At 38.1% G+C, this 23,267-nt stretch overlaps 1 protein-coding gene across 2 annotated transcripts in view; it reads right to left on the bottom strand.

Moving 5' to 3' along the window:
* ANKFN1 (ankyrin repeat and fibronectin type III domain containing 1) overlaps positions 1–23,267 on the bottom strand; it is a 359,764-nt gene that overhangs the window by 61,575 nt on the left and 274,922 nt on the right. For both annotated transcript variants that reach the window (XM_057501323.1, XM_036879836.2), the window contains exons 8-10: positions 12,838–12,935; positions 10,411–10,501; positions 4,927–5,034 (exon numbers count right to left, since the gene is read on the bottom strand). In XM_057501323.1, coding sequence (XP_057357306.1) covers positions 4,927–5,034; positions 10,411–10,501; positions 12,838–12,935 — 297 coding nt within the window. The remainder of the gene's footprint in view (positions 1–4,926; positions 5,035–10,410; positions 10,502–12,837; positions 12,936–23,267) is intronic.

Consider the following 23,267-nt stretch of genomic DNA (forward strand, 5'->3'; position numbering starts at 1 on the left):
ATACTATTAAAAACTGAAAAACCCAATAGAAGGCCAAGAAAATATTTTGGAGAAATCTCCAAGAGAGCACAAAAGGACTTGGAGATGGAAAGTAGGAGAGGAGAAACAAGAAAAAATATTAAAGGTCTACTCTAGGAGGTTCAACACCTGAATACAAATTCTAGTGGACAGAGCAGAGAAAAAGGGGAATGAATAATTAAAGAAATAATTAATAAAATACCCCACAATTGAAGGTTGTAGGTTTCCATATTGAAAGGGCTTGCCAAGCACCCAACACAACAGACAAAAATAGATCCACACTGAAGCATATATCAGTGAAATTTTAGAGAGTACCAAAATTAAAAAGAAACCTTAAAAATCTTCCAGAGAAGGAAAAAACAAGTTTTCATATAAAACCTCTGGAATCAGAATGGCATCAGTTTTCTCCACTGAAAGCTAGAAGACAATGAAGCAATGCCTTCAAAATCTGAAGGAAGATAATTTCAACCGAGAATTCTATACTTATCCAAAACCTTGAATAAATGTTAAGCAGAATAAAAGTATCTTTAGACATTCATTCAATGTATCAAAAAATTAGCTCCCAAATACTTACTCAGGAAGCTGCTAAAGGAAAGGCTCCACCAAAATGAAAGACTAACTGAGAAAAATGAAGACATGGGATACAAAAAGAGGAAATCCAATATTGGAAAGTGGTAAGAAGAGTCCTCAGTGTGGTGGTGACAGTTATGCATCAGACAGAGAGGCAGCCAGTAGCCAGATAGATTGGAGCAAGTCAGATGGCTCCAGAGATGTTTCTTTAAGAAGATGCAGTTGAAACATACTAGACTATTTGATTGTATTAAAAGAAAATTGCTATAATTGGAGAATAGCTTGGGGATTAATTCATTATAACCACATAGAAAAAACAAGAAAACACACACAAAAAGATATTAAACTACAGGGAAAACAAAAAGTTATCCAGGAATGGAAAATAATCATAGAATTTATATGATCATTATAATGTAAGCAATAAGCATTGATCTTACTAAAAGTACAATATAAATATATTAGGAGAATGAGGGGTAGGAATTGTATGTGCATGTAAGAGGGCAGAGGGGTAAAAAAGAAATTACCATTTTTCTTAGCAAGATGGTGCCTCAAATATTAAAAAATGAAGTTTTAGCAATATAAACATGTTATTTAGAGGCATGAAGAAATAAAACTGGGTAAAGACTTGAGCTTTCAGGGAAAAAGAAATGGAGAATTGGGGGAGTTGCTTTTTTTAAAATAATAAAGCTTTTAAAAATGCTTAAGTCATTCAGTCTTCAAACAATGTCTGACAGGTATCTATAATTCTTACCTGCATTTTACATGTGAGCTAAGTGTGGTATAGAGAGGGTGGGCAACTTGCTCAAGGTCACACAGCTAGTAAATGTCCAGTCTGAATTTGAACCCAGCTAAGCTGCCTTTAGAGGCCATGCTCTTAGCTGCTACAACAGGTAATTCTCACATTATACTTATATATAACACAAATAAAAATGAAGATTAAACTAAAAAAAATTAGACTAAAAAACAAAAAGAGCAGCAAGAAATGGTATCAGTAGGGAAAGAGGCCTGTGCAAATGTTAAATATTCTGGGTCTCCTCCATTCTGGGTGCATGTTAGAATTTCACTTCTTGGAACTCTTGTGGTGGGGCCATGCAGCCAGTTCTGGCCAATGAGTTCTGAGCTTAAGTGACACTCATAAATTCTTGCCCATATGAGAACTTCAGGAGTTTCTTTTCCTCTCCCATGGGTGCTGGCAAATATTTCCAGAGAAAGGATGATCACAACATAGGACAGCCTTGAGCTGACCAGTGGTAGACATAAAGCATGTGGGAGAAATACATGTTTTGGGGATCATTTGGCTACCGCTTATCTTGACTGACACCAGGTCTACGCTGATACACTGAGCCACAGGTAGAGACTTCTGCTTCTCCGTGTTTCAGGGTGGCTCTGGAGCAATGGTTAGTTTTCTGGACTTCGACTGCTGTACTTAATTAGCTTTTAAATGCTTGGGGCATAGGGAGTTTGTTTATTCATGTTGGTATGCCTAGCACTGGACACATAATAGGAAGTGTTTCAATTAATGTTTGCCAGTTGAAAAATTGGATGATAATTGAAATTCACTCCGGCAGGGTACTTATGTATTGAACAACTAGCTTTTTTATAATTCATTATGTATGTCAGAGCATCAACTATGTGAATGATAAAGGCTGATCAGCATCCATTGAATTTCCATCCTAGTACTGTACATGCAGATTAACTGTGGCCACTTTAGCCAAAATACAGAAATTAATGTGATTTTTGTGTCTCCTATGTGGCTTTGGTAGAAAAATGGATGCTTTGTTATTACTTCTGCATTTGGAATATTCTGTATGTTTACTGAGTACTCCAAGCTCATTACAATGGAGTCAGTGATTACACTTTATTTCTAAGTCATATCAGTAAAGTGCTGAATGGGTGAAGAGAGGCTCTATTCTTTATTTGGAAGAACAGTGGAAGGAAAAATAAGCTAGAGTTTGTGAAGTGCCTACACTATGCCAGGTGAATTTGATCCATTATCTAATTTAATCCTCATAACAATCTGAAAGGTGGATACTGTTATCCTGGTTTTATGATTGGGAAGCATGGCTCAGGGAGGGTAAATGCTTCTCTCAAGGATTCATAGCTAATAAGTGGTAGAACTGGGATTTGAAATAATTATTTTTTCTAATTACAAAATTTGTGAAGGTTTATGTCCCCAATAAGCCACGTAGTATCTCAGTGTAATTGAGTACTTTAAACAATTTTGTAGTTTTCTGTATGAAATATTAATTATCCTTCATTTATCCTTTTAGATTTAGTGTAATATTAGATTATCTTAAAATCATTCCTTTTTTGTGTGATCTTGTTTCTTTTACCTTGACATGTTATAGGTCAGCATTTCCCAAAGTTTGTGTCTTGAAACACTAATTCTGTGCAAAAAGTTTTACAGTAGCCAGATAAGTTTGGAAAATGCTTGGTTAATCAAATTCAAAATGTCTTTATTAGAATCTTTAATTTTGTAATGTCTATTTTATATTTTCAAGAAAGAGATGTAAAATGCAACATTTTCCAAACTTACTGACTAGAGACACTTTTTCAGCTAAGCATCTTATATGACCACTATTCTTTGGGATACTTTGGGTACTGTTTAAGTGTTCAGAGTACATTTCAATATAAAAAATATTTCTCCACTTTGGAAAGTTCTGCCTTATGCCTTACTTAAATCTTTCCTGATACTGTGTGCATTTATGCATCCCAGTCAGGGGAATGTACGGGTAAAACTTTAATGGAAACTATAGAAATAATTAGGCTGTCTAGACAGTTGTTTCTTGATTACTGGATAGTAATCCAATAGTAATGGGGAGAGCATCTAAATCTTCAAATAATATAAAAAAGAATCCCACATTCTCACATGTAGTTTTAGCTTTCTCCCTCTGATAAAGACCAAACATGAGGTGGCTTGTGAATAGCAAAGAATCTTCTATCTAATTGTTTTATTATCTTTGCCTGCCATACAAGAACCAGTTGGGCAGGGGAATGATGGAGAGGCAGAGGAGGAGAAAGGACCCTAGAAATGCCTGGCCTGGTTAAATGAGCCCTGGATAACTGAGAACTGACTGTACTTTGCTCAATGTGGAGTGCTCGGTGCCTTGATCTGGATAAAGTTTTCCTACAAATCTGGGGATGAAGTCCCACTTGGATCTCCTCACGCTTCTTCCCACATATTTATAGCTCCCCATGAACCGCTCATTAGGAGAACAGTATTTTCTTGCAAGCCCTTGTCCTCATTTCCAGCTATAGCCAGCATTTCTGTTGTCATAGCTACACAGTAATTGGACCAACATTATGCTAATGCTAAGTATGAGCACTTTATACCTCATCCAAACTCTGTGAGCATCTCTAAGTTTGAAACATGGATTTTTCTCCCTAGCTAGCCCAGCAGTGCCCTGAATCTAGAAGAGGATTATGCATTTGAAGACCTGATGGGTGAAGGAGCATGGAAAATGAAAACTTTATGGAGGCTTTAATTCTCCAAATAAAACTAAGTGCCTGTTCCACGAATCATTACACAGATCAGAAACCTGACTCTGTCCCATTTGAACAGCCCAAGTAGCAGAGAAGCTTTTAAAAACCTCTCAGATATTTTCTGGGTGTAGTTGGCTAGATCTAGAGAAGGTGTGCTCTACTCTTCTCCAGAGCAGTAGTAAAGGAAAAGGTTAAAATTCAGGGTGAGATGAATGCCCAGTTCCTGGTCCTGATAAAAGGATGAGAGACAAAAATGAGGTGTGGCAGGAAGACTGGACTTGGACATAGAAAACCTAGGTTGGAATATTGATTCTGTTTTTTCCTAGCATTGTGACCTTGTTCAGGTCACTAGACCCCATGGTAATTGCCAAAATGAGGATGAAAAAGATGCTGGATGTGAAACTGGATTGTGAACTTTATTGTAAATATACACAAAGGGTTATTATTGCAGTTGTAATTGGTTGCGCATCCTCAGGGATGCTCACGGAATTTTCCTTGCGGGTGAAAGTGTGGGGGTGAATATCCCAAAGACCCAGCACGCAGAGCTGCTTTATGAAGGAACAATGCAGAGGGAAGGGAAGTAATGGCAGATGCTGCTTTCCCTGTGCTTGTTTTCAAACTGTTCACAGGGAGAGAGGGTGAGAGAGAAAGGGAGGGAGGGAGGGAAGAAAGGAGAGGGAAGTCTCTTCTGAAGGGGTAAAGCAAGATAGTGCACTAAAGTGATTCCAGATGTACAAATATTAATATCTCTCTCTCCCTGATGAATGAGAAGGTATGACCCAGTTAGGAAACTGCTAAAATTACCGGCGCCACTGAGACCTCAGCTGATGGCCCAGCGCAGATTTTTATCCTTACCCCGGCAGCTATACTGCTGATGAAGGGCTCGGACCTGCTGCAGCAGACCTTCCAAAACTTCACTCTGTCCCTTGTGTCTGGGCTCTCTGTCGTCATAGTCTTTCCAGTCTATTGAACAAAAGAAACAAACAGTGAAATTGTAAAGCAAGGGGGGGCCTCTTCCTTGAGGCCCTGCCTCAGGAGCCGAGTTTTGCTTATGCTACCGACAGAGCGTGTGGATAAGTACCCAGCACTTGCATAGCAAGCCGGCAATGGCAAGGATTTGGAAGCTGCTGTTGTTTGGGGCCTTGTGCAAAACAGTAATTGTGGTTGGTTTTTTGTGTTGGACAGTTTTAGGGTAAGAGAAAATAGTAATTGAAAGCTAAAAAGGAAACAGGGAATTTGGGAGTCCAGTTTCCCCTCCCCCAGCTCCTTACCCCCCTTTTCAACATCCTGTGTCCTAATCAGTTCCCCTGCCACCTCTCCACTCAGCACCCCAAGTCTCAACTGGATTTCCACAGTAGGAAAGAAAGGAGTGGGAACGTGCCGACTAGATGAAGTCCACAGTCCCAATGCTTTTATTGTAGGTTTCACACTTTTGGCCATATTGACATTTCTTTCCAAGGAAAGAGCCCATGTCAGATGCCAAGAAATGGAAATCTACGTTTTGCTCTAATGAATGTCTGCTTTGGTTAGCTGGCACAGCAACCCGTGCACATACTCTGAGCCACCAACCACCCTGTCTGCTCAGTCTCTAAATATACAGTATTAGCTTACATGGCAAATTTAAATTGCAATACCCACTGAGATTTTTCTCCCCCTTCTATTTTCATTCCATTTGGCTATAATGATATCAAGAGTAATAACCCATATGGGACTAATGTCAAGATTGTAATTCTGCTGTCTCCAACTCTGGATTTTTATTTTTTTCAGCAGGTCAGTCATTTCATAGTTCATCCCTTCTTCCCTCTATTTTCTTTCCCCCAGTTTTACTTTCTGAACCTTTTGAAAGCAACAACTTCAAGCACTGCTTGGTTGCAATGCTTTCTCTAAAAATCCTAGTCATTCTTTTCCAGAAAAGCCAGTTGGTTCACGAGTGTATCTGAGGCTTACATTCTTGTTGAATGAGTTGAAATTGCCTCCCCTCCAATTTATTTTAAAATATGGAGTCTCCCATGTTCACAAATTTAAGTACACGTCATGATGGTTAAAGTCAGGTAAAAGCATTCTACATAAGCCCATCCAAGGCCGAAGAGTACAGCACAGAAGGGACATAGGGTCTGGAGTCAGGTAAGCCTGTGTGGATCCTGGCTTTCTGATTCCTAGTTCAGTGTCTGTTAGGCAAGCTACTTACAAGGACAGGGCTTCTACTTTGTAATATGAAAAACAAACATTGTATCTACTTTACAGGATTTTTGTGAGGATTAAATGAGAATATCAGGGATCCAGTGCAATGCCTGTTACGTGGCATTATGTAAATAATAACTTAAAAAGAAGGGATTTCACTGATGGAGAATTAACTCCCTGAGAAGTGATTATGGAAACGTCATTTCTTACCCTATCAGATGGATCCCAATGAAGAAGGCAGCTCAGAGGTGAGCTAATCCTTTCTCCTTCCTACTCTCCCGCATGTGCCCTTCTCGATTTTACCTCTCAGAAGATGAAGACTGAGGTCCAGAGATAACCATTCCACTTCTATATTACTCAGCTTGTCTGTGGCATAGCCAGGACTATCATGTAGTCTCATGGCTCTCCATATAGTGCTCATTACCTTACACCATGGACATGTTTTTTTATTTTTTCTTTTGGGAGGGAAGATCAGGGCCTGGTTGGAGTTTGTGTGGTGTGGCTTAGTTGTGGTCAACTCTGGAAACAGGGAATTGGCATAGGTGCCTTCTATAGACCCTGCTCCTTGTGGGCAGGAACCATGACTTCTCTTTGCCTCAGCTTTAGTTGTAAAGTGAGCTTTTGAATCGCTTTTTAGGTTATTGGAGGTTTAAAAGAAATAATGTAAGTAAAGCACCATTCTGGGCACATAGGAGACACTCATTACATGTTGGCAAGGCATTGGGAATAGGAGCATGATGGTATTCAAGTAGAATGGGCCAGGAAAGTCTTTTACTGGGACATTTGGGAAGTTTTTGAGGAAATAAACTCCAAGTGGCTGTTAGACTATCTGTAGTGTCCCTGGTATATGGGCACAATGATAATAAATGTTGCTGTCATGGATTCCTAAGGGCCATTATGAGTTTGTTCCCTTAGTTGGATGAGTGCATCTGAAGTTGTCATGGTAAGATGAGTAATGCTACTTGCTTGAGTAAGACTCCTGGGTGGCTGAGTTATTATGTGGCCCTGAACATGCTAATCTTCATGCTAATAACATCTAATGAGTGTTAATACTGCCATCAATGCAAGAGGAGATGAAATGGGCCTGGCTCTTTCAGCTGAGCCCTATTACATCAGAGGTGAGCTTGAGCTGATGACTTTATGATACATTAGGAAATTGCTAATGCTAAATTGCATCCCAAGAGAGCACTGGACCTGATGCCAAGGTTTTTGTAAAGAATGAGTTTTTCTCATAGATGTTTGGAAGGTTCTGAAGACTACATAAAATAGGAGACTTTAGGGATGAGGGAGAAAATTGAAAATATATTAAGAAATCAGGAACCTGACAGGAATAAACTCAGTGTGGTAGGAAAAGAGCAGATTGTGCCATATAATACAGTTCACTGTGGTAATGAGACACTTCAGTTGCAACACAATGCGGAGCTTACATTCACTGGCGCTATCAGGGCTTTCCTGATCGTAACTCAGACAAGCCTGTCTGGGTCCTTTTCTCCTATTATGTACCATACCATATAATGTAAGTCTATAAAAACACATTAGGGCCTTTTGTAAAAATATAAAAAAAGTTTTATAGCATACTGGAACATATTACCATATTTCCAATTACTCTGTCATGTTAGAATACATTGTCTTTAGTAAATATCTAACTACTGATATATGTTACATCACAATATCATACTCTGTTTATAAATAGAACCAGAGTGTTTTATATTGTTCTTTCCAGGTGATATGGCATGTCTGCAGCAACTATAATGACATGTTTGGATTTTAGTTCTTTGCCAGATACCCCTACTAATCAAATGTGCTATTTAGAAAGTGTTGCCATTTGCTATGTTAATTACCAAGTAATAAGTGACTCTTCCCAGTCCTGGACAACTTTTCTTATAATTCTGGAGAGAGTTCTTCAGATGCGCTGTAGTGTTTAAATAGAAATCGAAGCTTATAGAACCAGAATATCTGATGTTTATAAGTAAATGCATCCATATGCAGAACTTGTATGGGCTAAGCATTTGGAGTGGGTTTCCCCCAGCCCCACCTTCAGGTCACCTGAGGCCAGCTTTTTTTTTTGCTTTTCTGTCCCTTCTACCTCTCCATCTCCTAGAACGAGGTTGGTTCCTTTAGTCTCTTAAGCTTGCAGTATTCCCCATTTATTTCTGATGTCTTCAGTAAAAAAGATGTCCAAGTATGACTGGAATCATTAAGTCATCAAATTCTAGGGGACTCATGGGCCTTAGAGATCTCTGGTATCAGTGCTCCAAAGCTCTGTATGACCTGGTGTAAATAGCTATCTAAATCTACCAGAGGCAATAGTCAGGAATGGTTGCCTGGCTCTGGGTTGGCTTGTCTGTCTGCTGTAAGGGCAATAGCTACCACAGCCTAGGAGACATGGCAGGGGCTTGACCAGTTCAGGTTTGCCATGTACCAAAGTTGTGACCTTGGGCAAGGTAACATCCTCTCTGAATCCTAATTTCCCTATTAATAGAGGAGGAGGACAGCATAGTGGTTAAGAACAAGGGCCATAGGGTTTGGACCTGACCTCAGTGCTTGCTGATTTTGTGATGTGGGGCTCTATGTATGTATGTACTTCTGTGGTAATAGTTCCCTTGCCAGTAAAATGGAACTAATAATAAAAACCATCTCAATAGGTCTATTATGATGATTAAATGAGTTAAATCCATATAAAGGTCTTAATGCTCAGCATATAGGAAGTCTTATAAATGTTAGGTGTGATGATAGTGATTAAGATAATTATGATGCTTATCCACAAGACAGGAACAATGATGAAGGATTGATGTGAGACCCTGAATATGAAAGCCATAATATATTGCCTGATTTGTGATTGATCTTGGGTCTAGAGTTGTTATAAACATGAAAAATGTGTAAGTATATAAAAAATAAAACTGAAGAGCCCATAATCCCATAACCCCAAAATCCACTGTTAAATGTTGACAGTTATATGCAGACATGCCTACATAATTATAATCAAACTCACAGTTTAAATGTTATCTGAAAAAAATTTTGCATTATGTTTTTACATAAAACTTCGAAGAATTTCTTCTACACAGTGAATTTTTTTAAAACACTATTTTTAATGGCTGCATTTTGTTCTGTAGTATGGATTTGTATATATCATACTTTACTTAACCACTAAGCTAATATTGGATGTTCTCTCCACCTCATGTGATTTTTCACTTTATCAATATATTGCTGCAGTGCACATCTTTGTTCATAATAGCTTGTCTGCATCTCTTCCCTAGGCTACATTCCTAGCTGTGTAATTATGGGGTAAAAAGAAGTGAATGTTCTTGTGGCAGTTGATATAATGTGGCAAATCATGTTCCACAAAGGGTGTAGCAGTTTGTGATCTCACAAAGCATATAATACCATTTTTAACTATGACATTCATGAAGATTTTTGAAAATTAAAATTTGATTCAGAGCCTTGACTCATTATGCAGAAAAATCTATCATAGGGTATGTATACAGATATTTCTTCCGGTTAATTAAATTTTCTGGTTAATAGTTACCAAATCTACTAGGCATAAATGATTAATCTTCAAATAATTAGAAGAGGCTTTTGCTGAGTTTTTCAGCCACTGCTACAAATGTTATGGATCATATTTGTAGCAAAGTATAGCAGAGTACCTGTTAGTGAGAAAGCTTTTTCTTCTGACAGAATATCAGATTAGTAAAATTTGCTAAATTTCATTCTCTTATCAATTCCATGGGGGTGAGTGGGTGAGGACGGGGAGATGAGAGCTAAAACGGGCAGTATGTACTCTAGCTCAGCCACTCCCACTGTGCCATTTCACTACATCTCCATGAAAACCCTCTAAAAGGGTATGATCACACCTAATCTACAGATGTTGAATTGAGACTTAGGAGAGTTTAAGGGACTTTTGGAGGACACAGCTAATAAAAGGTATAATGGGCATCAAATTTGGTCTTGGTTCCAGATTCCCTCTCCTTCCATTCCACTGAGTTGCCTCCCAGGGAACAGTTCTGAGGAGCAGTCATTCATTATGTGGCCCAGATGCTACCCTGAGGAGGTCTTGTTAGTCCCAAGCAGTAGAGGGAGAAAATGGCAATGGCATCCTGAGGATGGAGGTGGAATTGGAGCCTGTTGTCAGGCTGGAGACAGTTCACAGCCACCACCTACTAGAAGGCGAGGCACATGCTGGTGTTGTGGTCTGAGCAGGTCCCCATCCTTTCATGTTATATGCCGAGACTTGAACAAAATACTGTTGCCCCTGAAAAGTATCAAAATAGAGAGAATGATGATTCAGCAGGAATTTTATTTAATCACTTTTATTCTAGAAGCAGATACCTATGTCTGATTAACTCAATCATCTCTTGGGAAATCCACTCTAGCTAAAGCAATACTTCAGCTTTCTAGATTTTCCTCATATATTTATGTATGATAATAAACATATTTGGGGTGTCCTCCTAGTGTCTTTGCACTTTCTTTTTTCAAAATTGGAACATTATAATTACTTTTCCTGCCCCCCTCCCCCAAAATTATGCACTAATTTATAAAAGTCACATAGTTCTACAAGGTTTACCAAAGCCAGCAATTTCTTATCCTCACCTTTCTCCTTTCCTCCCCTCTAAGGCAAGGCAATCACCATCACTCTTTAACTGATCAACTTGCTTTGTAACATTAACAAGTTATAATGAGTGTCTTTGCAGATTAGGACATTAAAGATCTGCTTCATACTTTTAGTGCTCCATGGTATTTCATTGTGGGCAAATCCCATCATTTATTTAACTAATCCCCCACTGGTGAGTGGTTAGATTGTTCCCACATTTTATGCCATAATAAATAATGCTCTAATAAATATCATCTACTCAGTTATTAAAACTTTTAAGATTTTTAGATGTTACTTCAGTTTTAAAACCATTATTAAAACAATGGTTTGTATTCTTTAATGTCTTATGACGTTAAGAATTGAGGAGTTGTTTTCCTTGTTTATAATCTTTTAAAATGTTTTGCGTATTTTTATATTTTTGCTTTGAGAAGTTTTCTTTTTCCCAGTGAACTTAAATGCACATTTTAAAAGTCAGCAATTGATAAAACGTTGCTTGCAATAATTGTAAAACGGTATTTGAAGTTAAATAACACACCTTTGTAGAGGCTTTAGTAGTATTTAATAATATTGGTCTTACCATATTATAAAGTTATTTTTTTAACATTAAAAATGGGTTTCTATGTATCTCAAGGTTATGGAGATTCTACAGAAGTGTAAATCTACTTGTAGGCTTTTATGTGATTAGGGTAGTGTCTGAATTGCTTTCATTCAACTACCAAATGGAAAAACTTAATTCCTATAAAAATTAGTTCAAATATTAGAGAAACTCTCTATGGAGAGTTTTCCATTTTTATCACAATATCACTTTTTCTTTTAAGCAATGGAAATTCCCTAGAGTTCCTTTCTGGCCCTCTTCCATCTTGTGAACTATAGGGTTGGAAATCAGTCTTCTGCTGATAGCATCTCGGGGGGGGGGCCACCCACTCAGGGATTTGTTTGCTCTGGTAATCCACAGTTTTGGCCCCTGGTGTAGATGTGTGATTAGGACTAAAAGTCAAGATTCTGTGGTGGTGACCCAACCATCAAGAATTCTACTAGAATAAGCTGGCTCAAACTTAAAGAGATGTAACCTAATGCAGTTTTTTAATGCTGGGTTTCAGGATTCTGCTTTACAGATAACTGTTTTAAAGGACTGACCTTTTAGAAAAACTACAAAATTCTCCCTCTGTTTCTCACATATGAAGATCCTAAGATGTTAATTGTTTGAATTGGATCAAAAATACAGGTGTGATTTAAATTTTTGATAAAAATTTTTTTTGATGATTCAGTCTCACTGCATTTTAATTGAGGAAATACAGGGTTTGTTCCAGTTTGAACTGATTCACTAGTTGTTTTTATTTTTTTGCATCTCATATGCTCATATGGTTAATAGTCCTATAAATAATTAATGTTTGAATTTAGATTGGTTAAACAAATAAGCAGTTACAGTTTTTCACTCACAGTTTAAATTGGTTCAGGTTACTGAGAAATGTAGCACCACCATATATATTTTCTTCTTTGTGAAATCAGATTTAGACAGATTTTTTTTTTTAATCAAGGGAAAAGGATTTCTCTCAGGAAATTGTGTGACTCCAATTGATGACTGATCTCAGCTGAGACAGTGGGGTATGGGTTAGATGAGGCTGTTATTTTTACCATCAAGATAGGGAGTAAAAATTGGACCTCTCAGAGCCTTTGATCCCCCCGAAGATTAGACTGTGATCCAGAAAGCAGCAGCTTTCAAGGCTTGCATGTGGCCAGTCTTTTTCTGATCTCTGTAGAACATGGCATCTTACAAAGTGGTTCATGCTGTCTGCTCACCCCTTTTTGTGGGGTTCAGATTATGGATACCAGACATATCATGCTTAATGAGTGGCAGTTGTTGCCAGAGGACGTGGCACTGGCTGTTGCTTCCAGCGTAGGCATTTGCTAACCCCAGCACAAACATCTGGGGTAGAAGACTGTGAAGCCAGTTGGTTCTGTTTTTAAATAATGTAATGGGAGGATTGGGCATTTACCATTGTAAGTCCTGTGATTGTGCATCTCAGGGTCTGCAGGTTTTCCATGATGATTTCTCCAGCCAAAGGACAAAAGTCTTTCGACATACTCCATTCCACTGGAAGGAAAGAAAGGGGGGGTGGGGGGAGGAGGAGAGGGAAGAGGAGAGAGAGAGAATGAACTCATGTATCACAAAGCATCATAGAAACTCTAGCATATAATCTCTCTCAAAAAGTTGGCTCTTTTCTCCCTATATTGGCACCTTGAACAATTCTCCCTGGGATGACAAGTCAGTTTCCAAGTTCATAATTATTTTTAAAATTAAAAGTGGGAAAAAATCATTCAACAGTGAATAATATATCTTAAATATACATATGTGTATGTGTGCATATACACAAACACATTCAGATGCAGTATATATAAAAGTTCATTGTATATAGAGGATAAATCATTTACTACATGTGAGAAGTGAAGGGAACACTAGGATATTACCATCTACTCACTGCCCAAGTCTAGTCTCTGCTTCACCATTCTACTGAAGTGCTATGTCATGGTCCCAAGGACATTCTTTTCCCAAATAAAGAAGCCTCCTTTCACAACATTTGATGCCTCCCTCTGGAAGCATTCTCTCCCATTAGTGTCTCATGCAGTGCTCCTGGCTCTCCTTCTCCTTGGGTATCATCTTCCAGCCTTTTTCGTTGGCTTCTCTTCAGCCTGAGGATTTGGGATCTATGGTTGACCTCTTCAGTGTCCCCTGATGCTTGACATTTCCAAGGTGATTGTTCATTCACAGCTAGATCTAACACCCAAGTTCTATTACCCCATTTTCCTGTGAGACCATGTTCTTTCATAACATTTTCCATTGGTTGAAAAAACCATCGTCAGGAAAGGTGAAGTATGCCTCATCAGTAAGAAGTGTCTTCAGTGACAGTTTATACAGGGCAGGATTTAAGGCAATCCTAAATGAAGCAGGAGCTTAAGTCACATGGAAGACAAGGCCTGCACATTTTCAAACCTCATGATGACAAGCTATAGGCCTTAAGATTTAAATTGTATTTTCTGTGACACTTAAGTACTTCAAAATTAAGTCAAACCATCTCTAAATCCTGCAGTTCTCTCAAGTCACAATCCCTCTGCCTGAGGGTTGCTGCCCCGGCATTCCTGTTCCTCTTCTTTGTTGTCCTAGGAATCTAGTTTGTTCTCATTCTCTAGAAACTGTTCTCCTAATATTCCTGTTGCTCTGATCATCTACAATAGCTTCCTCTCTGGAAACCCTGCCACTCTGGCCTTCCCTACTTTTGCAACCTTTCTTCCCCCAGGTTTTGGTTGCATCCTTTCTTCCTATCTCCAGGCCCCTCTTCCAGGATCTCCTTCATTCTTCCTTTCCTTCTCCCTTTCACATGATGTTTTATGGGGCTTTGGTTTGTGCCTCCTTTTTCACTCTGCACGCTTGCCCTACGTAGTGACGTTATAGACTTTTATGGTTCCAACAATGACTCTTAAAACTGTGATTCTAGGTCTAGCCTCTCTCTGGAACTCTAACTTCCTCTTGTAAATCTCTACTTGAGTGTCCTCCACTCCATTTGAGTGTCCCCTAAGTACTTCTCCTTGCCAAGATACACTTCTGCTCTTGTTTTCTCAATTTTAGCTCCTGGCACTGCCACATCTCCAATCACCCAACCCCAAATCTTAGACCATCCTTGCCTCTTTTTCTTCAGTGCTTCACAATTAGTTGAGCACTGAACCCAATTGGTTCTATTTTTAAAATGTTTCCCATTAAGTTTCCCTCTCTCTCTCACTCAGAAATTTACTCTAGAGCAGGCTTTTGTAATCAGGAGCATCAACTATGCAATTGATCTGTTTTATAGGGAGGTGTAGGCCAGATGGATCAATTGGTCAACTCCCTAATTGATTTTTCTGTTCATCTCCTCATCCTTTACATCCTACTACATCCTGAATTACAGTTTAAAAATGAAGATCTAGTCATTTCACTCCTTCACTTAAAATCATTTCATAATGTTCAGTTGCTTTCAAAATAAAATAAAATGTTAACAAGGTATTCAAGGACCTTCATAATCTGTCCCAACCTTACTCTACTATCAACATCTCTTATCATTTCCCAAAGCAAAGTCCTTGTTCTGTAAGTCCCTGTTACCTGAGTATTACATGTACGTTTCTGCTTGTCTTTTGCTCATCTTCTAAGCTTTGCTTAGTGAAATTCTACTAATCCTTTAAGACCTAGCAAAGCCAACACTAAATTCCTCAGGACTAATTAATTAAATATATCTGTTTCTTGATCCCAAAGCCCTTTATTCATATAAAAACAAGATTTATTATACTCATATTATATCTTTATTATATCTTTTTCTCCTGCTAGTGCTAAACTTGAAAATAGGAAAAATATTATTTACTTTTTCCTGTTCAGCGCATGGATTTTGTGTTTGGTGCATACAAGATGATTCTTAAATATGTATTTGATTGAATGCATAGATACATGTACATACACACACATATATATATATATACCCAAAATAGACTGATTTTTCCAATATGGAGATATTTTTCTTGTGAATCTTCTCTTTCTCTAGTCTCTTGCCCTTTAACACTCTCAGGCAATAAAATCTAATTAGAATCAAATGATTAAGATTATATGTTAAACCTCAGATCAGGCTATACCACCTTACAAATACATATTCTAAAACATATACTATTTAGTATGTATGTTATATATATGTATCTATTAGTATTTTTCCAAAATGTTTTAATAGCTTATGAGCTACTAACTCTTGAACAAACCAAGACTCTGATGGTCAGATTTGAGAGGATTTGTCATCAGAGAACAATGTTTCATATTATTCTAACTAAAAAAAAGAAAAAGGGATTATTACAAATAAAACAAAATGAAAGTCAGTAGCAAATGTGTAAGGACATTTAGAAAAAGCAAAGAATATAAGAAGATTCTAGAAACAGAAATATCCTTGGTTGCCATTGAGACATGCATGGTTGATTAATGAGGCTGAGCTGCAAGCTGAAGGATGAAAATCAAAGGCTTCTGATTCCAGGCTAAGGATTCAGGATGACTTCATGAAAGGAGAGCTAGGGATTAGTGGGAACAATCTCAGATTATGTGGTTAGGTGATTGATAAGAAGTTGCTCATAGATACAACCTTTAAACGTTTGGGAGAAAACTTATTTTTGAAGAGTAACTGTTCACGTTCTATTGAAGTACATTTTATAAAGCCTGGTTCAGGTGGAAAAGAGGCCCTAGCTTCTTGAAAAACAAAACAAAAAATGAATAGAAGCAGGTTTGTAAGGAGGTGTGGTCCTGCTTTGGATGGTAATAGAAAGCTTTAAGCATTTAAGTCCAGTTGGATCCTCTAATAGGTCTGAATTTCAAAGGGGAAGGGGATAGAGAAAGAGAAGATTCACATGGAAGGAAAAACAGTCTCCATATTGGAATGGCCAGTCTATTCTGAGACAACCAACAGTCTTTTCCTTCTATGTATTTCTTCGGGTTGGTGGACTTGTTTGAAGAAAGGAGCTTCTAGTTATTTAAAAAACAACGTAGGGGGAACAGAGTGAGCCAGAATCACTTTGAGAGCCAACTGAGAATTCTAAGAAGGCAACTTAGCATGGCCTCTCTGGAAAGTTATGCGTAGGTAGTTTAAAGACTTAATATTAAGGCCATGAGAAAATCACTTATAAGCCTGCTTGAAATCCCTGAAGGGCTGGAGCCATGTATATGAAGTTTAAAACTATATAAGACTTATAATTTTAAGATAAAGATCAGGGCAACTGTTTCTACTTAGTCTGGGAAACAGAAGCAGAGTTTAATCATGCAATGGCTCATAGCAGTTGAACATTAGCAAAAAAGGTACTAGACAAAATCTAGGTGTTAGTATTTCTTAAATTTGACTTTGGCTCAAATTGTGATTTGCTATATTTATATCAAATAACTATGAATATTTTAGGTGTGACACTTTATTATTTTAACAAATGTTTCACTTTTATCTTAAGCTTTAGAAGGGTAGAATCATTTGGGTGTGTGAATTCTAGCTGAACACCTCTATTTACTGGATGGTGGCTATATAACCAGAGGCCGAAAGCTTGTAAGAAAAAGAGTTCCTAAAGGTCTGGCCTTGTTACCTGGAGTCTATAATGTGAGGAGAAATGTCACAGAATCAGTGAAAGAGTAGAAAATTCATAACTGGAAGTGTTAGAATGTACAAGCAGAACACTGTTTAAAGCTCAGGTAAATTTCAAGCCTTATGGTATGGTCTGTGATTAATAGACCTTGCTTTAGCTGGTAACAATCCTTAGTTTCAAGCCAGTTTTTTGAGAGGTGAAGACTATACAAAAGTTGAAGGCATAGAGAGATGACATTGCAGCAATGTCTAATGAATTTATTTATATTCAATTGCTTTAAAAAAACCCTTCTGTTGTCCAGGTCCCTCTGAAGTCTAAATGCTTTACAGCCCAGATATAGTTTTATCCTGTTCACACATTAATATACCATAAAAAATAAACTATTGCCTCTTGCCCAGGCTCCTAGACCTTCTGCTTTAGTTTCACTAGTCACTTGACCTCAGACCCACTGCTTATGCTATTTTCCCTTTTAGTGTGCTCTCTCTTCTTCCTGAAGATCTTTTCCCCCTTCATTCAAATAGGACTGGTTTTGTCAAAGTCCCTTCTTTTCCATAGTTTTCCCTGGGTTTCTAAGGGAAGCTCCTTTGGCAGTTTTCCCATAGCAATTTTAATATGCCTCCTACATTGCACTTGCTTTACTGTTTTGTATTTAATTTTTAAGAGGTCTGTCTCCTCTGTAGTCTCTAAGTTCTCTGAAGGCAGGGACCATGTTGGATTAATACTTATCATAGCACTTAGCCCAGCATAGGTAGCTCAGCAGATGTTAGGTGAATTGAATCCTTGATTCTTGACTTTGGAATGCTTAAAGTCTAAGGTAGACAGAAATCTGATGCTGGTACCAAAAAATAAGAAAACGGTGACAGAATAGAAAAAATACAGTCAGAAAGAGAACAGAAGTTGCTTGAGCTGCCCAATAAGTGGTTGAGATGGAGACTAATTCCTGACCTCCAGATTTCCAGTATCTCAGACTCTTCACTTGTCCATACTGCTTCTCAGGAACCAAAAAATAAAAGTTTATTTCCTATTCCCTATCAGCTCTTCAATGGAACCAAAACAACATTCTTACTGGCCACACTCACCCCGGCGCCTTAGCTAATGAATGGAATTTGGCTAGACTGCACAGCCCAGTACCAGAGCATTATGAAATCTTCCCCGATCCATCTAATTGTGCAGTTTCTAACCTTTCAGGCCAACCATAGCACAAGAGGAAGAAAGAGGGAAAGAAGGATGTGCCGAGAAACCCAGAGAGAGAGATCAAATACAGTCATTTCTAGAGAGGAGATGTGTCTTGCTGAAGCATGAATCTGCTCAACACTTGTGGTTTTTAATATGGGAACTGACATGAAAACTCTGAATCTGGGAATTCTGTTTAGCTCTGGCAAAATACAAGGTTGGAGCTGCTTGCATTTTTTATTTTAAATTCCCTTGGTAGTCCTAGGAGCAGGGGCATGCATTACTTTCAAACAAGAATCTTTATTGTTTGCATAGCACACAGTCTTCCAGTTAATTAGAAAAACATTTTTTTCCCCAAATTAAATTTCCCTAGAAAAACAAAGATTTAAATTAAGGGCAAAAGGATTTTTTTTTTTTGGACTTTAGTAAAGCCTTCCTGCACCCACTATTTCTAGTAGATTGAAAGGCAAAGTTGGAATCATAAGGCTATATTCATTTATTTATGTCAGATTCTCCCATCCACAAAAACAATATGTGCCTAGTTATTTACACTGTTTACTGATGTAATTTTGCCTGCAATATGATGAGTGATATACAGAGACAGAGAGGAAGCAGAGATGCTTACAATTCAGGTTTTTGAAAAGTACACAAGCACAATGTTACCACAAAAAAAAGTAAGCTCCACAGTCTGATCCATTTGTGTATTTCCCTCCTAACAGTTCACCCTGTTATGGCTCTTATTTAAATATATCCTTTCTCTTGATCCTCTTGACTTTCTAAATGAAGGGTATTGTCATTTTTATGATTCGTACTATTACTAATAGTTTCTTCTGTCTTTCCAAGCCTAGCATGAAATGTTTGTTGAATGAATACCAGTCTTCCAGAGGCCCAGGTGCTGCCAGCCTAATGTCTCCAATGCAATTCACAAAGCTTCACCTTTCATATACTTCTCTGCACACTTAACTGGGGGCACCTTCAGGCAGAACTTCCTTCAGTCATTTCTGCTGTTTTGGAATGAGAAAGTCTGAATACAATCTGCTCTAGTCGAGATACTGGAAGTGTAAGTAATCCCCAAGGCCCGGATCATGTAGAAATCACTTTTCTTTACATTTATAGGCTGTCTTTCTTTGGTTAGATTCACTTACTGGCTTTCCTAGAACATTAAGAGTTGGGAAGGTCTCAGATTTATCACAAAGTAGAGTGCAAAATCCACGCATCATGTCACATCCAAGACAAGGTGGTGTGATAGGGTGGCTTTTAGAGGTGGCATAAACAGGGAGATGGAGGAAGTCAGAGCTGGTTCAGATACACATTTAGATGGGATAAATGCAGCTGGGTGCTGGAGTTGACCCATATGGCTCATAAGAGCTGACTGTTAAAATTTTAGGAATTTGTTCAAGCTGGTAGTTAAACACAGCCATTATTAAAAAATTAAATTGTATAAGCTTAAAGTTAAATCAGTTACATTAAAGACAAACGCAGTAAATACTTAAAACTCATCACTCCCAATTTTATTGCATTTTACTATTATTTATGCTCTTGAGGTAATTGATATCTATTGTATCTCTATGGTAGCAATAGTGTATAATGGTGTACTGTTGCTCATTCATCCCAATCATTTTAATGACATTACATTGTAGCTTGGGACTGGCCGTGGTGGGAATATTTACACCATAGAAATCAGCAAATGCTATAAACTAGGGCTTGACATTTTATTCTGTGATCTGTATAGACCAGGTATAAGCAAATTACAGTTCTATAAGCCAAATCCAGACTGCAGTCTGGTTTTGTATGGCCCCAGAGCTAAGGATGGTTTTGTTTTTTACATTTTTAAAGGATTACAAACACACACACATACAGATACACACATACACAAAGAATATGGGACAGAGACCATATGTGGCCCACAAAGCCTAATATATTTACTCTCTGGCCCTTAACTAGGAGAAATTTGCTGATTATTGGTCTAGACTTAAAGTGATGGAGAAAATGTTAACAATGCAGATTAAAAGTTTCTGTGGCTGTTACATTATGAGTAGCACAAAAAAATTGGAGAATATTCTTCTAGTACTTAAAAATGATTATTTGATTCAATAAAGAAGTTGCTTATGTCATTGACAAATGAGTGAAGTTCCAACATTAAGTCTCTGTTGTTTCATTTTTGTTGTACTTCTTAATGTAAGTGAAAATAACCAACATTTACATGGCAACTATACCTGTCCATTAATTGTAGCTATGGGTCAGCCTAGAGATTTAAGAGTCTGATAAAAATGAACAAAAGTATTTTTGGGAGAATCAATAGGCTATAAGGAATTTACAATACTGTATATTTTATTATGATTTGTAAATTGTGTACAATCTTTTTTGTTGGTAAATTTATAATAGATTTGTGAGTGTGTATATGTATAGTAAAGTAATATACTTTTTTCCCCACAGAGCCAATTTTTAAACATTTATCATCATGCCACTGGATAAATGCTAGGTGTCTGCTCAGGCACTCTTAAGGGTGGGTGTATCTTGACCAGACCAGCAGGGTATAGTTTAGGAGGGTGATAGATTTCTCAGGCACGATTTTGGTAACATTCTGTTACCAGGAGACAAGAATGAAGTATGAAAATCCCTTTAGGAGGTAGGAGTGGCACAGTGAGGGAATCTGGGGCAAAAATTCAGTTAATAAGCTGCTGCCATCTGGGAGGTCTGCCTAGTGTCCAAATCCAGTCACTGGGCCATGTAGGTACCCAGGCTTCCTACATCAGTTCCTGCCCAAGCCAGGGCTGGCCCAGAAACTGGTACAGCACTGCCTGCAAGGTGGACATCCATGGACTTGACTGCAACAAGAATGGCAGAGGCAGGGCCCAATCAACAGAAACCTAAATGTCGGTTGGGTATGTGGGAGGATATGCCAGTCCACTACTGATGGCTTGAAAGAGCTCCATGCCTAAACAGGATTAACTAAGCTTCATTATTATGATTTCTTTATTATACTTTATACATTATTATTAATTTTTTTCATGATTATCTGGGCTCTACTAATAGCCACTTCTAAGGCACGTGGACTAAAAATAGGCACACTGTCATTAATTCAAACAAACTTTTCACTTTTCCTTTTTTCCTTGGAATACTGCCATATCCTTGAGTTATAAGATGTCCAGATAGATTTTCACTTGCTTCAGACTACTTTTTAAGAAAAACTGTCCAGGTAGTATTTTTTGTTCAGTAAAGAAGTATACACTTTTTTAAAGGCTGCAGTGGATGTAGCTAAACAATAGCAGGGGCTCAACACCAAGTGACAATTAGAAACCTGAAGCCTGGGACTGCTGCCCTACCACCCCTTCTTTGAGAATAGGCAGCACCTGACACCTCTTCCAGGTGAAAGAGCTCTCCTCCTGGCAAAGCTCCCTGAGATGCTGATGTTGTTGGTCTGCTTTATTTTCAGCAGTGATACCCAACTTGCCTGCAGGGAGAGAGCTCTGGCAAGCTATTTTATGTTTCCAAAGAATACAAAGTAGGGAAGCACAGAATCAGCAGTCTGATTTATACCCACAAACCCCGATATGTAGTTAATTCACAGCTTTCTGAATCCTTTTGAGTCCTCATGGAATTTAAACAACCAGCCACAGCTAAAAGCAAAAACCTTCCAGCTTGCCTGTGAGAGGAGAACCCTTTATTCAGAGACAGGTGCTTTAACTGTTTGGCTTTTCTTTCATTCTCCTATTATACCCATATTTTACATCCCATTTTCCTCCTTATAATTAAACACCTTGAGAACAGGACCCATGCCATATTGATATTTGCACACCCACCCCACTCTCTCTTGTCAAAGTGTGGAATAGGGGCTTAGAACGAGTGGGTTTGACTTATGTGTGGACATTAATAGGCGGAGATAACTGTCACAGTTCCATTTTGCTCATCGTGATCTGCAAAATAAGGATTCCTTAGTTGGGCATTTAACCTAATTTCTGAGCCTTATGTCACACTGTTCCTTGCATTTATCCTGTGCTCCTGGGTAGGAAACTAACACTTAATGAACATCTACCACCTTCTTTTACAGATAACTTCATCATTTATTTCTCACAATATTCCTGCAAGATAGGCTAAATTGTTTGTTCAATGATTCTACCAGTTTAACTAGTGGCAAACTGGAAATTAAAGCCAAGTCTATGTGAACACCAAACTCACCTGTGACTTCTTGAGCCTGGGACAATATCCTCAGTTCTTACCCTGGCCTCTAAGGGCCTTCTCCACCTTCCAGCTTTGCTTTCATCACTCTCACTTATTCTCTCTTATTTTGAGATCCTCAAACATGTCATGCTCATTCCTCTCACACATACTGTTCCTTTTGCTGGAAATGCTCTTCCTCTTCTGACTTTGATTTTATTGATTATCCCTTCCTTTTCCCTCAGCTATCAATATAAATGTCACTTCTGCATATAAGTCTTCCCTGATACTGAGGTAACACTAAGTACCTGTTAATCTCTTAGAGCACCAAATACTTTTCCTTTGTAGCACAGGAATTACTGATTAGTGTAGTTACACTTTAATCCTCTAAGCTCTTCAAGGACAGTGATTATGTATATGTATTCCCTAACAGCTGGTGTATGCCACAGCTTAAAGTAAGTCAATATAAATACTCATTGAATAGATGCTAGATTATTGATCAGTGTGGTTGTCGGGATATGGAGAAGCAAGTGATATGGTCCCTGATCTCAAGAATCTTACCGTTTAATACTATGGTCCGTTTTTACAGGTGAGAACAGGAAGCGTAGAGAGCTCAGGTTCAGACCAAACGGCTTTCCCCATCACCATAAAAACCGAGGAAACAAACTGTTTTTCTAGCCCAATGCCTCTTATCTCCTCTTGTCAAAATGTACTCAAGTGGAAGGCTCAGGCTCCTTCAGTTCCAGGGAATATCTCTGATTTCCTGGAGTAATTTTACCTGTCATTTCTTTCTGGCATTGATACTCTCTGTTTTGTATTGTAATGATTCATGCACATGTATTTTCAACTCTGCCTGCACAATAAATTTCAAATTGTTCTCTTTTTAATTTTTTAGACTCCATTATTATCACCCTCATTCAAGCAAGCTACCATTATTTCACATTGGTACTCCTATGACAGTTTCAAAATTGGA

This window comes from Manis pentadactyla, chromosome 4 (genome assembly GCF_030020395.1).
Source record: "Manis pentadactyla isolate mManPen7 chromosome 4, mManPen7.hap1, whole genome shotgun sequence".
Classification (NCBI taxonomy): domain Eukaryota; kingdom Metazoa; phylum Chordata; class Mammalia; order Pholidota; family Manidae; genus Manis; species Manis pentadactyla.